An 18664-nucleotide genomic window follows, 5' to 3' on the forward strand; every position below is an offset into this window, starting at 1 on the left:
CTGGTTATGCCATTCGGGCTTTCTAATGCTCCATCTGTATTTCAGTCCTTTATGCATGACATCTTCCGAGAGTACCTGGATAGATTCATGATTGTATATTTGGATGATATTTTGGTCTTTTCGGATGATTGGGAGTCTCATGTAAAGCAGGTCAGAATGGTGTTCCAGGTCCTTCGTGCGACTTCCTTGTTTGTGGAGGGGTCAAAGTGTCTCTTTGGAGTTCAGAAGGTTTCATTTTTGGGTTTCATTTTTTCCCCTTCTACTATCGAGATGGACCCTGTTAAAGTTCAGGCCATTTATGATTGGACTCAGCCGACATCTGTGAAGAGCCTGCAGAAGTTCCTGGGCTTTGCTAATTTTTACCGTCGCTTCATCGCTAATTTTTCTAGTGTTGCTAAACCGTTGACTGATTTGATCAAGAAAGGTGCTGATGTGGTCAATTGGTCCTCTGCGGCTGTAGAGGCTTTTCAGGAGTTGAAGCGTCGTTTTTCTTCTGCCCCTGTGTTGTGTCAGCCAGATGTTTCGCTCCCGTTTCAGGTCGAGGTTGATGCTTCTGAGATTGGAGCAGGGGCTGTTTTGTCGCAAAGAAGTTCTGATGGCTCGGTGATGAAACCATGTGCCTTCTTTTCTAGAAATTTCTCGCCTGCTGAGCGGAATTATGATGTTGGCAATTGAGAGTTGTTGGCCATGAAGTGGGCATTCGAGGAGTGGCGACATTGGCTTGAAGGAGCCAAGCATCGCGTGGTGGTTTTGACAGATCACAAGAATTTGACTTATCTCGAGTCTGCCAAACAGTTGAATCCTAGACAGGCTCGATGGTCGCTGTTTTTCTCCCGTTTTCATTTTGTGGTTTCGTACCTTCCGGGCTCTAAGAATGTGAAGGCTGATGCCCTGTCAAGGAGTTTTGTGCCTGACTCTCCGGGTGTTCCTGAGCCGGCGGGTATTCTCAAAGAGGGGGTAATTTTGTCTGCCATCTCCCCTGATTTTCGGCGGGTGCTGCAGAAGTTTCAGGCTGATAGACCTGACCGTTGTCCAGTGGAGAAACTGTTTGTCCCTGATAGATGGACTAGTAGAGTTATCTCTGAGGTTCATTGTTCGGTGTTGGCTGGTCATCCTGGAATCTTTAGTACCAGAGATTTGGTGGCTAGATCCTTTTGGTGGCCTTCTTTGTCACGGGATGTGCGTTCTTTTGTGCAGTCCTGTGGGACTTGTGCTCGGGCTAAGCCCTGCTGTTCTCGTGCCAGTGGGTTGCTTTTGCCCTTGCCGGTCCCAAAGAGGCCCTGGACGCATATTTCCATGGATTTTATTTCAGATCTTCCTGTCTCTCAGAGGATGTCGGTCATTTGGGTGGTTTGTGATCGCTTCTCTAAGATGGTCCATTTGGTACCCTTGTCTAAATTGCCTTCTTCCTCTGATTTGGTGCCATTGTTTTTCCAGCATGTGGTTCGTTTGCATGGCATTCCGGAGAACATCGTCTCGGACAGAGGTTCCCAGTTTGTTTTGATGTTTTGGCGGTCCTTTTGTGCTAAGATGGGCATTGATTTGTCTTTTTCTTCGGCTTTCCATCCTCAGACAAATGGCCAAAACAAACGAACTAATCAGACTTTGGAAACATATCTGAGATGCTTTGTTTCTGCTGATCAGGATGATTGGGTGTCCTTCTTGCCTTTGGCCGAGTTCGCCCTTAATAACTGGGCCAGCTCGGCTACTTTGGTTTTGCCGTTTTTCTGTAATTCTGGTTTTCATCCTCGTTTCTCTTCAGGGCAGGTTGAGCCTTCGGACTGTCCTGGTGTGGATACTGTGGTGGACAGGTTGCAGCAGATTTGGACTCATGTGGTGGGCAATTTGACATTGTCCCAGGAGAAGGCTCAACGTTTCACTAACCGCTGGCGCTGTGTTGTTCCCCGACTTCGTGTTGGGGATTTGGTTTGGTTGTCGTCTCGTTATGTTCCTATGAAGGTTTCCTCTCCTAAGTTTAAGCCTCGTTTCATTGGTCCGTATAAGATTTCTGAAGTTCTCAATCCTGTGTCATTTCGTTTGGCCCTTCCAGCTTCTTTTGCCATCCATAATGTGTTCCATAGGTCGTTGTTGCGGAGATACGTGGCGCCTATGGTTCCCTCCGTTGATTATCCTGCCCCGGTGTTGGTCGAGGGGGAGTTGGAGTATGTGGTGGAGAAGATTTTGGATTCTCGTATTTCGAGACGGAAACTCCAGTACCTGGTCAAGTGTAAGGGTTATGGTCAGGAAGATACTTCCTGGGTTTTTGCCTCTGATGTTCATGCTGCCGATCTAGTTCGTGCCTTTCATTTGGCTCATCCTAATCGACCTGGGGGCTCTGGTGAGGGTTCGGTGACCCCTCCTCAAGGGGGGGTACTGTTGTGAATTCTATTATCGAACTCCCTCCTGTGGTCATGAATGGTACTTCGACGAGTTCTGTCCATGGACTCCCTCTGGTGGCTGTGAGTGGTGCTGCTGCTGTTTCTGAGGTTCCTTCCACAGGTGATTTAGCTTATTCTTTGGCTGGCTGCTCTATTTAACTCCACTCAGATCGTTACTCTATGCCAGCTGGCAATGTTCTTGTACTGGTTCAGTTCGGTCTTGGATCTTTCTGGTGACCTGTCTACTCCAGCAGAAGCTAAGTCCCTGCTAGTTTATTATTTGTTCATTGTTTTCTTGTCCAGCTTGCTATCATGATTTTGCCTTGCTAGCTGGAAGCTCTGGGATGCAGAGTGGCACCTCCGCACCGTGAGTCGGTGCGGAGGTCTTTTTGCACACTCTGCGTGGTCTTTTTGTAGTTTTTTGTGCTGACCGCAAAGTTACCTTTCCTATCCTCAGTCTGTTTAGTAAGTCTGACCTCCCTTTGTTGAAACCTGTTTCATTTCTGTGTTTGTGACTTTCATCTTAACTCACAGTCAATATATGTGGAGGGCTTCCTTTACCTTTGGGGAATTTCTCTGAGGCAAGGTAGGCTTTATTTTCTATCTCTAGGGCTAGTTAGCTCTTAGGCTGTGAAGAGGCGTCTAGGGAGAGTCAGGAACGCTCCACGGCTATTTCTAGTGTGTGTGATAGGATTAGGGGTTGCGGTCAGCAGAGCTCCCACTTCCCAGAGCTTGTCCTTGTTAGTTTAACCATCAGGTCTTTTCGGGTGCTCCTAACCACCAGGTCCATAACAGGCCGCACTTAGAAACCCGATGTTTACCCTGGTTACCATTGTAAATGTAAAAAAAAAAACACTACATACACTGGAATGTGAGTATGTACTGTTTGTTTGTTTTTAACTTTTACAATGGTAACCAGGGCAAACATCGGGTTACTAAGCGCGGCCCTGCGCTTAGTAACCCGATATTAACCCTGGTTACCAGTTAACACATCGCTGGATCGGCGTCACACACGCCGATCCAGCGATGACAGCGGGTGATCAGCAACCAAAAAAAAGGTCCTGATCATTCCCTGCGACCAACGATCTCCCAGCAGGGACCTGATCGTTGGTCGCTGTCACGCATAACGATTTCGTTAACGATATCATTGCTACGTCACAAAAAGCAACGATATCGTTAACGAAATCGTTATGTGTGAAGGTACCTTTAGAAAAAAGGATTCAGAATTCTGCAAAATCCCACATAATAGCTATAGGATGCACAGTGGCAAAACTGGAATAATACTGTTAAAAATGCTGTTCATTTGTAAAATATTATTCAAAATAAAGTTGTTTCTTTAAAATATTTCCCCAACAAAATATGTAGCCAAGAATTCTACGATAGTTGCTAAGTACATGCATTTAAAATTGTAGTAATAAAACAGTTTTCGAAAACATCCTTTTTATTGTATTTTCTTTCTTTCTTTTTTTTTTAAATAAAACATAACCCTAAAATGCTATTTTGCTATGTAGCTACAGATAGGTTCACGTCCAGGAAGAAACTCATGAACAGCATGAAGCAGGGTCATGGAATGTACAGGTGCTAAAAAGTACTTTTAAAACAGGTATCAGTCAGTAGCTGTCTGTTTGCTGAACTCTAGAGGACCTGCAAATGGTAAAAAAAAATCATAATTGGTACATAGCTGCTCATCTAGGATATCACCTATTCTTGTCAGCTGTTCTGCACTCTGTGGCTGGAAAGGTCATGGGTGAGGTCAGTATTAGGTTTTGGTTTTTTTTTACATCCTATGTTAGTGGCACAAGAGGACGTGAATACGCCATCCTTTGGTTCTATTTACAATACCCTGCACTCCATATATAATACAGAGTATTATTTTTATCTGTCAGTGTTTCATTGACAGCTAGCTCATCCATCCTTGCCTTCAACAGGATCTGATAGTCTTAGGGATGTGGTAGACACGAAGGCCGTTGGTAGACCTTCAACTGCAATGGCAACCACTGGCCCTCTCCTATCATGCTGTGGGTTGCTAATGAGCTGACAGAGGAAGCACCTTCCCTCTGTCAAACACCCTGCAAGGTTGGTTACTAGTGACTGTGATGTTGTGAATTCTGTGGCAGAGCTCCCTCCTGTGGTCACAAGTGGTACTTCGGCTGATTCTCTCTGTGAGCTTCTGTTGGTGGAGGGAAGTGGTACTGCGGCTTCTGAGTTTCCTCCATCAGGTGATCTGGTGAGGTCGTTAGGTGCTTCTCTACTTAACTCCACCTAGTGCTTTGATCCTGGCTTCCTGTCAATGTTCCAGTGTTGGACTTGCTTTTCCCTGGATCATTCCTGTGGCCTGCTGCTCTGCATAGCTAAGTTCTTCTTTGCTATTTGTTTGCTATTTTTTCTGTCCAGCTTGTCTAATTTGTTGCTGGAAGCTCTGGGACGCAAAGGGTGTACCTCCGTGCCGTTAGTTCGGTACGGAGGGTCTTTTTGCCCCCTTTGCGTGGTTTTCTTTAGGGTTTTGTGTAGACCGCAAAGTTACCTTTTCTATCCTCGATCTGTTAAGAAAGTCGGGCCTCACTTTGCTGAATCTATTTCATCACTACGTTCGTCTTTTCATCTTAACTCACAGTCATTATATGTGGGGGGCTGCCTTTTCCTTTGGGGTATTTCTCTGAGGCAAGGTAGGCTTATTTTCTATCTTCAGGCTAGTTAGTTTCTCAGGCTGTGCCGAGTTGCATAGGCAGAGTTAGGCGCAATCCACGGCTGCCTCTAGTGTTGTTTGGAGAGGATTAGGGATTGCGGTCTGCAGAGTTCCCACGTCTAAGAGCTCGTTCTATGATTTTGGGTTATTGTCAGATCACTGTATGTGCTCTGACCGCTATGTCCATTGTAGTACTGAATTGCCTTTCATAACAGTACAGGAAGCCAAAAGTACTAATGATTCTCAATAGAGGGAAAAAAGAAGTTCTGAGACCATTTTTTTTTCTTTGCACTGTGTTTTGCCTTTTTTTCCCCTAGACATTTGGGTGGTTCAGTACACAGGTGTAGCGATGGACATTAGAAGTCTGTCTTCATTTGTGGATCAGCTCTCGGCAAGAGTACAAAAGATTCAAGACACTATTGATCAGAAAGCTATGTTGGAACCAAGAATTCCTATTCCTGATTTGTTTTTTGGAGATAGAACTAAGTTTCTGAGTTTCAAAAATAATTGTAAATTATTTCTGGCCTTGAAACCTCGCTCCTCTGGTGATCCAGTTCAACAGGTTTTGATTGTTATTTCTTTTTTGCGCGGCGACCCTCATGACTGGGCATTTTCTCTTGCGCCAGGAGATCCTGCATTGAGTAATATCGATGCGTTTTTCCTGGCGCTCGGATTGCTGTACGATGAACCTAATTCAGTGGATCAGGCAGAGAAAAATTTGCTGGCTCTTTGTCAGGGTCAGGATGAGATAGAGGTATATTGTCAGAAATTTAGAAAGTGGTCCGTGCTCACTCAATGGAATGAATCTGCGTTGGCAGCTATGTTCAGAAAGGGTCTCTCTGAAGCCCTTAAGGATGTCATGGTGGGATTTCCTATGCCTGCTGGTTTGAATGAGTCTATGTCTTTGGCCATTCAGATCGGTCGACGCTTGCGTGAGCGTAAATCTGTGCACCATTTGGCGGTATTACCTGAGCTTAAACCTGAGCCTATGCAGTGCGATAGGACTTTGACCAGAGTTAAAAAGCAAGAACACAGAGGTCAGAATGGGCTGTGTTTCTACTGTGGTGATTCCACTCATGTTATCTCTGATTGTCCTAAGCGCACTAAGCGGTTCGCTAGGTCTGCCACCATTGGTACGGTACAGTCAAAATTTCTTCTGTCCATTACCTTGATCTGCTCTTTGTCATCGTATTCTGTCATGGCATTTGTGGATTCAGGCGCTGCCCTGAATTTGATGGACTTGGAGTATGCTAAGCGTTGTGGGTTTCTCTTAGAGCCCTTGCAGTGTCCTATTCCATTGAGAGGAATTGATGCCACGCCTTTGGCCAAGAATAAGCCTCAATACTGGACCCAGCTGACCATGTGGATGGCTCCTGCACATCAGGAGGTTATTCGCTTTCTGGTGTTGCATAATCTGCATGATGTGGTCGTGTTGGGGTTGCCATGGCTACAAGCCCATAATCCAGTATTAGATTGGAAATCCATGTTGGTGTCCAGCTGGGGTTGTCAGGGGGTACATGGTGATGTTCCATTTCTGTCAATTTCGTCATCCACCCCTTCTGAGGTTCCAGAGTTCTTGTCTGATTACCGGGATGTATTTGATGAGCCCAAGTCTGATGCTCTACCTCCGCGTAGGGATTGTGATTGTGCTATCAATTTGATTCCTGGTAGTAAGTTCCCAAAAGGTCGACTGTTTAATTTATCCGTGCCTGAGCACGCCGCTATGCACAGTTATGTGAAGGAATCCCTGGAGAAGGGGCACATTCGCCCGTCATCGTCACCATTAGGAGCAGGGTTCTTTTTTGTAGCCAAGAAGGATGGTTCGCTGAGACCTTGTATAGATTACCGCCTTCTAAATAAGATCACGGTTAAATTTCAGTACCCCTTGCCATTGTTATCTGATTTGTTTGCTCGGATTAAGGGGCTAGTTGGTTTACCAAGATAGATCTTCGTGGTGCGTATAATCTGGTGCGAATCAGGCGAGGAGATGAATGGAAAACTGCATTTAATACGCCCGAGGGTCATTTTGAGTATCTAATGATGCCATTCGGACTTGCCAATGCTCCATCAGTGTTTCAGTCCTTTATGCATGACATCTTCCGAGAGTACCTGGATAAATTCCTGATTGTGTACTTGGATGACATTTTGATCTTCTCGGAGGATTGGGAGTCTCATGTGAAGCAGGTCAGAACAGTTTTTCAGGTCCTGCGTGCTAATTCTTTGTTTGTGAAGGGATCAAAGTGTCTCTTTGGTGTGCAGAAGGTTTCATTTTTGGGGTTCATCTTTTCCCCTTCTACTATCGAGATGGATCCTGTTAAGGTCCAAGCCATCCATGATTGGACTAAGCCGACATCTCTGAAAAGTTTGCAAAAGTTCCTGGGCTTTGCTAATTTTTATCGTCGCTTCATCTGCAATTTTTCTAGTATTGCCAAACCATTGACCGATTTGACCAAGAAGGGTGCTGATTTGGTTAATTGGTCTTCTGCTGCTGTGGAAGCTTTTCAAGACTTGAAGCGTCGTTTTTCTTCTGCCCCTGTGTTGTGTCAACCAGATGTTTCTCTTCCGTTCCAGGTCGAGGTTCATGCTTCTGAGATTGGAGCAGGGGCTGTTTTGTCGCAGAGAGGTTCTGATTGCTCAGTGATGAAACCATGCGCTTTTTTTTCCAGGAAGTTTTTGCCTGCTGAGCGAAATTATGATGTGGGCAACCGAGAGTTGCTGGCCATGAAGTGGGCATTCGAGGAGTGGCGTCATTGGCTTGAAGGAGCTAAGCATCGCGTGGTGGTATTGACTGATCATAAGAACTTGACTTATCTTGAGTCTGCTAAGCGGTTGAATCCTAGACAGGCTCGTTGGTCGCTGTTTTTTGCCCGTTTTGACTTTGTGATTTCGTACCTTCCGGGCTCTAAAAATGTGAAGCCGGATGCTCTGTCTAGGAGTTTTGTGCCCGACTCTCCGGGTTTGTCTGAGCCGGCGGGTATCCTCAAGGAAGGAGTAATTGTGTCTGCCATCTCCTCTGATTTGCGGCGGGTGCTGCAAAAATTTCAGGCTAATAAACCTGATCGTTGTCCAGCGGAGAGAATGTTTGTCCCTGATAGGTGGACCAATAAAGTGATCTCTGAGGTTCATTGTTCGGTGTTGGCTGGTCATCCTGGAATCTTTGGTACCAGAGAGTTGGTGGCTAGATCCTTTTGGTGGCCGTCTCTGTCGCGGGATGTGCGTGTTTTTGTGCAGTCCTGTGGGATTTGTGCTCGGGCTAAGCCCTGCTGTTCTCGTGCCAGTGGGTTGCTTTTGCCCTTGCTGGTCCCGAAGAGGCCTTGGACACATATCTCTATGGATTTTATTTCTGATCTTCCCGTTTCTCAAAAGATGTCAGTCATTTGGGTGGTCTGTGATCGCTTTTCTAAGATGGTCCATCTGGTACCCTTGTCTAAATTGCCTTCCTCCTCTGATTTGGTGCCATTGTTCTTCCAGCATGTGGTTCGTTTACATGGCATTCCAGAGAATATCGTTTCTGACAGAGGTTCCCAGTTTGTTTCAAGGTTTTGGCGAGCCTTTTGTGGTAGGATGGGCATTGACTTGTCTTTTTCCTCGGCTTTCCATCCTCAGACTAATGGCCAGACCGAACGAACCAATCAGACCTTGGAAACATATCTGAGATGTTTTGTTTCTGCCGATCAGGATGACTGGGTGTCCTTTTTGCCTTTGGCTGAGTTCGCCCTTAATAATCGGGCAAGCTCGGCTACCTTGGTTTCGCCATTTTTCTGCAATTCTGGGTTCCATCCTCGTTTCTCTTCAGGACAGGTTGAGTCTTCGGACTGTCCTGGTGTGGATACTGTGGTGGACAGGTTGCAGCAGATTTGGACTCATGTAGTGGACAATTTGACCTTGTCCCAGGAGAAGGCTCAACGTTTCGCTAATCGCAGACGCCGTGTGGGTCCCCGACTTCGTGTTTGGGATCTGGTTTGGTTATCTTCTCGTCATATTCCTATGAAGGTTTCCTCTCCTAAGTTTAAACCTCGTTTCATTGGTCCGTATAGGATTTCTGAGGTTCTTAATCCTGTGTCTTTTCGTCTGACCCTTCCAGATTCTTTTTCCATGCATAACGTATGGTTCCATCTGTTGATCCTCCTGCCCCGGTTTTGGTGGAGGGGGAATTGGAGTATATTGTGGAGAAGATTTTGGATTCTCGTGTTTCTAGACGGAAACTCCAGTATCTGGTTAAATGGAAGGGTTATGCTCAGGAAGATAATTCCTGGGTTTTTTCCTCTGATGTCCATGCTCCCGATCTTGTTCGTGCCTTTCATGTGGCTCATCCTGGTCGGCCTGGGGGCTCTGGTGAGGGTTCGGTGACCCCTCCTCAAGGGGGGGGTACTGTTGTGAATTCTGTGGCAGAGCTCCCTCCTGTGGTCACAAGTGGTACTTCGGCTGATTCTCTCTGTGAGCTTCTGTTGGTGGAGGGAAGTGGTACTGCGGCTTCTGAGTTTCCTCCCTCAGGTGATCTGGTGAGGTCGTTAGGTGCTTCTCTACTTAACTCCACCTAGTGCTTTGATCCTGGCTTCCTGTCAATGTTCCAGTGTTGGACTTGCTTTTCCCTGGATCATTCCTGTGGCCTGCTGCTCTGCATAGCTAAGTTCTTCTTTGCTATTTGTTTGCTATTTTTTCTGTCCAGCTTGTCTAATTTGTTGCTGGAAGCTCTGGGACGCAAAGGGTGTACCTCCGTGCCGTTAGTTCGGTACGGAGGGTCTTTTTGCCCCCTTTGCGTGGTTTTCTTTAGGGTTTTGTGTAGACCGCAAAGTTACCTTTTCTATCCTCGATCTGTTAAGAAAGTCGGGCCTCACTTTGCTGAATCTATTTCATCTCTACGTTCGTCTTTTCATCTTAACTCACAGTCATTATATGTGGGGGGCTGCCTTTTCCTTTGGGGTATTTCTCTGAGGCAAGGTAGGCTTATTTTCTATCTTCAGGCTAGCTAGTTTCTCAGGCTGTGCCGAGTTGCATAGGCAGAGTTAGGCGCAATCCACGGCTGCCTCTAGTGTTGTTTGGAGAGGATTAGGGATTGCGGTCTGCAGAGTTCCCACGTCTCAGAGCTCGTTCTATGATTTTGGGTTATTGTCAGATCACTGTATGTGCTCTGACCGCTATGTCCATTGTAGTACTGAATTGCCTTTCATAACACTGTGGCATGTAAAGCTGTGATCTCGCTGGGGAATTTGGAGACCAGCTGTATGTAAAAGTAGGTTCCCACTGCGGATGGCACAGGCACAGATTCTGTGTTCACTTAATGTACATACGTATATGGCATAGTGCAGTAACACTGCATGCTAACGTACATGTTTGACAAAATTACTTCTAAGGCACTATAGAGAAATGGGCTTTCTTGTACTCTCTATGATCTGGTTCCATATCCTTCGTGCACTCAGTAGCAATTTCTAACTGGCTGATGACTGGATCATGCAGCTTTACTTTAATACCTTTTTATTATATTGATAGCAAGACTGTACATGACAAACAATTTCATTTTCCCCCGATTTTCTCATAGCTTGTGAGCAGGGCCCTCACTACTCTTGTTTAAATTGGTGAGTTATGTGTTACTCTGTAATGCCTGATATTGTCTGTATTTGTTTCCTCTGAATTGTAAAGCACTGCAGAAAATATTGGTGTTACCAAATAAAATTGTATTAACCCCTTGACAACCGCCAAAACGCCTTTAAATGGCAACAGTAAAGGGTATTTATTCCTCAGTGAGGTTTTTAATGGAGCTGAGAAATAAGGTTATAGCGGCCCCCAGTGTATGAAAATCTCCAGGAGACCCCGGAGAATATGATTCGAGTCGGTTTTACCGTCCCCAGTGTTGTGATCGCTGTTATCCACGGAATAACGGCGACCGCAAAAAAAAATCAGATATCCCATTTATTTCTCTCTTTTCTTATGTGAACTAGAATAACAGAGGAGAGAAAAATGGGGATCCCGAGCCTCCTCCGGTACCTCTGGCATCCCCAGTCGCTCTGGCTCTGTACCCCAGCCCTTGGTGTCTTCTTCCAGGAAGAAAATGCTGAGATCTGCCGGTCGGCACTTGGCAACAATAGATTTTTCCTATTGGTTTATTTTGATCACTGTGATAGACCCTATTACAGTGAATAAAATAAAAAAAATAGTTAATCAAACCCCCCTTTATCACCCCCTTAGTTATTTAAAATTAATAAAATAAAAAAAGTATTTTTTTCCATTTTTCCATTAGGGCTAGGGTTGTGGCTAGGGTCAGTGTTAGGGTTGGGGATAGAGCTAGGGTTAGGGTTGGGGCTAGGGTTAGGGTTGGGGTTAGAGCTAGGGATGGGCTAGGGTTATAGCTAGAATTAGGTTTGGGCTAGGGTTAGGGGCTAGGGTTAGAATTGGGGCTAGGGTTAAGGTTGGGGTTAGGGTTAGGATTGGGGATAGAGCTAGGGTTAGGGTAAGGGTATGGTTGGGGCTAAGGTTAGAGCTAGGGGTAGGGTTGGGCTACAGTTAGGATTGGGGCAAGGGTTAGGGTGGGGCTAGTGTTAGAGTTGGGGCTAAGGTTGGGGTTAAGGTTGTGTTGGGCTTAGAGTTGTGATGGGGTTAGGGTGGTGGTGTTTGGGTTAGGGTTGTTGTTACAGTTATAATTAGGGTTGGGATTAGGCTTAGGGGTGTGTTTGAGTTAGAGTTAGAATTGGGGGATTTCCATTGTTTCGGTACATCAGGGTGTCTCCAAACGTGAAATGGTGCCCATCATTGATTTCAGCCAATTTTGTGTTCAAAAGTCAAATGGTGCTTTCTCCCTTCTGAGCCCTGCCATGCACCCAAACAGTGGATTTCCCCCACATATGGGGTATTGATGTACTCAGGAGAAATTGAACAACAAATTTTGTGGTCCATTTTCTGCTGATACCCTTGTGAAAATAAACAAGTTTTGTTCCAAAGTAAAATTTCTGCGTAAAAGGTAAAATGTTCATTTTTTCCTTGCACATTGAGGAGTGCAGTTTTTAGAATGCTGTCACTTTTGGGTATTTTATGTTATATTGACTCCCTAAACTCATTTCAAATGTGAGGTGGTCCCTAAAAAAAATAGGTTTGCAAATTTTGTTGGAAAAATGAGAAATCGCTGGTCAACTTTTAACCCGTATAGCGTCCCAACAACAACAATTATGTTTCCAAAATTGTGTCGATGTAAAGTAGACATGTGGGAAATGTTATTCATTAACTATTTTGTGTGATATGACTCTGATTTAAGGGCACAAAACTTAAAAGTTTGAAAATTGCAAAATTTTCAAAATTTTTGCAAAATTCCTGTTTTTTTTCATAAATAAACGCATGTCATATCGAAGAAGTTTTACCACTGACAAAAAATACAATATGTCACGAAAAAACAATCTCAGAATCAGTGAGATCCATTGCAGCGCTCCAGAGCTACAACCTCATAAATTTACAGTAAGAATTGCAAAAATTTGCTTGGTCATTAAGTACAAAATTGGCTCTTTCACTAAGGGGTTAATATTGACTTATTGATCATGGGGTTCAATCCCTGGGGCTTGAACCAATTGCTTAAACTTCACTTCTATTACAATGGAGTGGCAGTGTGAATGTCCAGTCACTGCTTGATATATACTTCATGAGGCTGCCAGAAAAAGCTGAAGGCAGAGTGTGTACGTAACTGCGGGTGAAAGATAGTGGAAATTACATTGTGTGCATCTATCTTCAAGGTTTTATATGTTAATAACGAGACTATCTCTGCAGTGGAATGGAATCTGTTGGCAATATATAAGCAGGAAGTTATTACATTTAGTATTTTTTGCCATCCTATTAATGAATGACCTGTTTTTTTTTATAGGATTACTTTACAGATGAGAACAGAATCCTTCACAGAGACTCCCAGCAAAACTATAAGCTTGATTATGCAATAGAAAATGGAACACATACTACACTTAAATTCAGCAGACCTCTCCAAACGTGTGACCCCCATGATAAAAATATAACAGTAAGTTATGTAAACACCATACTAAACTATTTGTTCTGGCAACTTTTATTGTTGGCATCAGCATGCATTGACATTTGTTAGAGTTTTTGATAATTTTCTTGTGGTTTAATAGCTCTATACTTTGCATTAGAATTTCCATATGGAATTAATCCATACTTATAAGAAAATATTCATATTTCTTTATGATTAATTGCTTATATCGTACTGATCCTGAGATCCAGTTCATACTATAGTTAAGAGCTGAAATCTTCCAGCATTCCTTGCAGATTAAGTAGACACAATCAATGCACAGAGATTTTTCTGGATTCAAGGAAGGTAGAATTTATACCAAACCACAAACTTGATATAAGTAGACTTAACCCCCATCTACAAGAGGAATTAATCTTAAAGAAGCAGTCTTGTTATTTTTTTATTCCCTAAACTTGAGTAAATGTTAGTGTAGTATAGTTTAGGTATCTATAATATAACGCTAGGAGCGTCACTCTGTCCGAAGCCTTTATAGACTGCGCAAGCGCAAGCGCCGGCGCAGTCTGGACCCCACAGAGTGACGCAGCCCAGGAGATCGCGGTATGCATAAGCACTGAACGCACACCGCGATCTCCAACGGAGAAGCAGGGACGTGCCAGGAGGGTGAGTATTCTATTTTCACCTGTCCCATTCCAGCGCTGCGTGCGGCTCCATCTTTTGGGTCCTCTGCCTGTGATGTTCAGTTCAGAGGGCGCGATGACGCACTTAATGCGCGCCGCCCTCTGACTGAATAGTCACAGCCAGAGGAGCCGGTAGACGGAGTGGCACACAGCGTTGGAACGGGACAGGTGACTATAGCAAGTGTCGGGGGCCTGAGCTAGCGGCGACTCCGGTACCTGACCCCCACAGCGCGCCGGTGTCCCTGCCTCCTCAGGCCCCCCCAGCACTCGGCGCCCAGCGACGATAGGTGAGTATGTTATTTTTTTTTATATATCGCAGCAGCATACGGGACATATAATAATATGGAGCATCTTATGGGGGCCATCAACCATAATGGAGCAGTATACGGGGCATATACCATGGAGCATCTTATGGGGGCCATCATCCATAATGCAGCAGCATATGAGGCATATACTATGGAGCATCTTATGTGGGCCATCAACCATAATGGTGCAGCATACGGGGCATATACTTTGGAGCATCGTATGGGGGCCATCAACCATAATGGAGCAGCATACGGGGCATATACTATGGAGCATCTTATGGGGGCCATCAACCATAATGCAGCAGCATATGAGGCATATACTATGGAGCATCTTATGGGGGCCATCAACTATAATGGTGCAGCATACGGGGCATATACTATGGAGCATCTTATGGGGGCCATCAACCATAATGCAGCAGCATATGAGGCATATACTATGGAGCATCTTATGGGGGCCATCAACCTTTATGGAGCAGCGTATGGGGCATATGGATGGGAGCAGGAAATTACAGAATGGTGGCGCAGGATGGGAGCAGCACATGACAGGATGGGGGCGCAGGATGGGAGCAGCAAATGACAGGATGGGGGCACAAGATGGTAGCAGCACATGACAAGATTAGGGCGCAGGAAGGAAGCAACACATACCAGGATGGAGACCATATACCAATATAAATGCTCGCCACCTGAGCATAGAACGGGTTCAATAGCTAGTAATAATATACTCACTGATTGCCATGTTCTCCATGTTTTATGCATTGTTTCTCCTCTGAGTCACATGATGGCTTTTCCAACTCACCGGCCCACCCCGGGGTCTGTGTATGACCCGGAAGTAACTTTTAGGCCACATTCACAAACTTGGTATTTAGTCACTATTTTACATCAGTATTTGTAAGCCAAAACCAGGAGTGGAACAAACAGAGGAAAAGTATAACAGAAACATATGCACCACTTCTGCATTTTTCACCCACTCCTAGTTATGACTTACAAAATACCAATGTAAAATACTGCACCAATACTGAATATGTGAACATGGCCTCACAATGTAATCATATGGAGCATGAGAACGAGACATCATACATAGTAACATAGTTACATAGTAACATAGTAACATAGTTAGTAAGGCCGAAAAAAGACATTTGTCCATCCAGTTCAGCCTATATTCCATCATAATAAATCCCCAGATCTACGTCCTTCTACAGAACCTAATTGTATGATACAATATTGTTCTGCTCCAGGAAGACATCCAGGCCTCTCTTGAACCCCTCGACTGAGTTCGCCATCACCACCTCCTCAGGCAAGCAATTCCAGATTCTCACTGCCCTAACAGTAAAGAATCCTCTTCTATGTTGGTGGAAAAACCTTCTCTCCTCCAGACGCAAAGAATGCCCCCTTGTGCCCGTCACCTTCCTTGGTATAAACAGATCCTCAGTGAGATATTTGTATTGTCCCCTTATATACTTATACATGGTTATTAGATCGCCCCTCAGTCGTCTTTTTTCTAGACTAAATAATCCTAATTTCGCTAATCTATCTGGGTATTGTAGTTCTCCCATCCCCTTTATTAATTTTGTTGCCCTCCTTTGTACTCTCTCTAGTTCCATTATATCCTTCCTGAGCACCGGTGCCCAAAACTGGACACAGTACTCCATGTGCGGTCTAACTAGGGATTTGTACAGAGGCAGTATAATGCTCTCATCATGTGTATCCAGACCTCTTTTAATGCACCCCATGATCCTGTTTGCCTTGGCAGCTGCTGCCTGGCACTGGCTGCTCCAGGTAAGTTTATCATTAACTAGGATCCCCAAGTCCTTCTCCCTGTCAGATTTACCCAGTGGTTTCCCATTCAGTGTGTAATGGTGACATTGATTCCTTCTTCCCATGTGTATAACCTTACATTTATCATTGTTAAACCTCATCTGCCACCTTTAAGCCCAAGTTTCCAACTTATCCAGATCCATCTGTAGCAGAATACTATCTTCTCTTGTATTAACTGCTTTACATAGTTTTGTATCATCTGCAAATATCGATATTTTACTGTGTAAACCTTCTACCAGATCATTAATGAATATGTTGAAGAGAACAGGTCCCAATACTGACCCCTGCGGTACCCCACTGGTCACATCGACCCAGTTAGAGACTATACCATTTATAACCACCCTCTGCTTTCTATCACTAAGCATAGATTTACATTGCAAAACCACGTTCACACAATCAGTATTTGGTCAGTATTTTACAACAGTATTTGTAAGCCAAAATCAGGAATGCATGATAAATCGTGTTGAGCATTCCGATACCGCAAGTATCGGGTATCGGCCGATACTTGCGGTATCGGAATTCCGATACCGAGATCCGATACCTTTGTGGTATCGGGTATCGGTATCGGATCAATAGGGATGTGTAAAATAAAGAATTAAAATAAAAAATATTGATATGCTCACTTCTCCGGCGGCCCCTGGACATCACGCTGGTAACCGGCCGGCTTCTTTGTTTAAAATGAGCGCCTTCAGGACCTGCGAATGACGTCGCGGCTTCTGATTGGTCGCGTGCCGCCCATGTGACCGGCACGCGACCAATCAGAAGCCGCGACGTCATTCTCATTCACAAAACTCCTAATTCTAGGAATTAAGGACCTGCGAATGACGTCGCGGCTTCTGATTGGTCGCGTGCCGGTCACATGGGCGGCACGCGACCAATCAGAAGCCGCGACGTCATTCGCAGGTCCTGAAGGCGCTCATTTTAAACAAAGAAGCCGGCCGGTTACCAGCGTGATGTCCAGGGGCCGCCGGAGAGGTGAGCATATCAATATTTTTTATTTTAATTCTTTATTTTACACATCCCTATGGATCCCAGGGCCTGAAGGAGAGTTTCCTCTCCTTCAGACCCTGGGAACCATGAGAATACCTTCCGATACTTGATGTCCCATTGACTTGTATTGGTATCGGATATCGGTATCGGCGATATCCGATATTTTTCGGGTATCGGCCGATACTATCCGATACCGATACTTTCAAGTATCGGACGGTATCGCTCAACACTAGTGATAAATACAGAAGTGGTGACCTGTTTCTTTTCTACTTTTTTTTCTGAATGTTCCACTCCTGGTTTTGGCCTACAAATACTGAGGTAAAACACTGACCAAATACTGAACGTGTGATCGTGGCCTAAAAGTCACATCCAGGTCATGCATAGACCCCAGGGTGAGCAGGAGAGTTGGAAAAGCCTCTGATTTTTACACTCCAGATTTTGGCCTACACATTCTGATGTAAAATACTGAACAAATACTGAACATGTGAACATGGCCTTAGGCGACTTGTGGCTCTCAAATAAAGTGCAGTATGATCTGGCTAGTTGGAATTAATGTCACGTGACTCAGAAGAGGAGTGGGAAAATGCTGGATACCGGAGAAGATAATTATCTGTGAGAATACTAACACACCTTAGGCTGCCGTCACACTAGCAGTATTTGGTCAGTATTTGACATCAGTATTTGTAAGCCCAAACCAGGAGTGGGTGATAAATGCAGAAGTGGTGCATATGTTTCTATTATACTTTTCCTTTAATTGTTCCACTCCTGGTTTTGGCTTACAAATACTGATGTAAAACACTGACCAAATACTGCTAGTGTCACGACAGCCTTATACTACACTAACATTTACACATTATATTCCTACAAACTACGGAAGCATACGCCAAATAAGATTAAAAAATAGTAAATTTTATTAATTACATAGATATAGACAAATGGAAAAAAACAATACAAAAATCTGCCACTACAGAATCATGTCTACAATATAAACAAAGGCCTGTATAGCCATATAGAAGATATTAGCTACCCCAAAGATATGATATATCCATACATTGTACCATTACAAAATATTAACACCCGGAACTACATATTCCATCTCAGATGCAAAGTGCATATCAAAAACATTCAAGTTAACAGGTGTATATCACACAATTGTCACAAATATAGATACCATCACTCAATGGACGCAAAGTAATTATATGCAAGCCCAAAATAGATAGCCTATAGTACTATAAAAGTCCCAAGATGGCAGTATAATTTCTAGATGAGTTATATATACAAAGATAGCCAAGTGGCAATAATTATAGATGCATAAAAAACTCTTTTTTATATTAAGCAAAAGTGCAGATATGCAAGAGATCATACCATCCCAAAAACGGGACCGAAACGAGAGTTTAAAGTGCCAAGTGATCAAAACAGTACTAACCGCCAATATCAGCAAAATAACATAATGTGGCTAATAAAAGAGCACTCAAATAGAGCAGTAATACATGACCTGTAATAGCAGCACAGATCCCGACGCGCGTTTTGCGTTTAGCTTCTTCCTATGGACATACTGAACTCCCCCATAGGAAGAAGCTAAACGCGAAATGCGCGTCGGGGTCTGTGCTGCTATTACAGGTCATGTATTACTGCTCTATTTGAGCGCTCTTTTATTAGCCACATTATGTTATTTCGCTGATATTGGCGGTTAGTACTGTTTTGATCACTTGGCACTTTATACTCTCGTTTCGGTCCCGTTTTTGGGATGGTATGATCTCTTGCATATCTGCACTTTTGCTTAATATAAAAAAGAGTTTTTTATGCATCTATAATTATTGTCACTTGGCTATCTTTGTATATATAACTCATCT

At 44.1% G+C, this 18664-nt stretch overlaps 1 protein-coding gene across 2 annotated transcripts in view; it reads left to right on the top strand.

The window, feature by feature from the left end:
- MOXD1 (monooxygenase DBH like 1) overlaps positions 1-18664 on the top strand; it is a 240462-nt gene that overhangs the window by 61116 nt on the left and 160682 nt on the right. For both annotated transcript variants that reach the window (XM_069726006.1, XM_069726007.1), the window contains exon 2: positions 12908-13054. In XM_069726006.1, coding sequence (XP_069582107.1) covers positions 12908-13054 — 147 coding nt within the window. The remainder of the gene's footprint in view (positions 1-12907; positions 13055-18664) is intronic.

Source organism: Ranitomeya imitator, chromosome 5 (genome assembly GCF_032444005.1).
Source record: "Ranitomeya imitator isolate aRanImi1 chromosome 5, aRanImi1.pri, whole genome shotgun sequence".
NCBI lineage: Eukaryota > Metazoa > Chordata > Amphibia > Anura > Dendrobatidae > Ranitomeya > Ranitomeya imitator.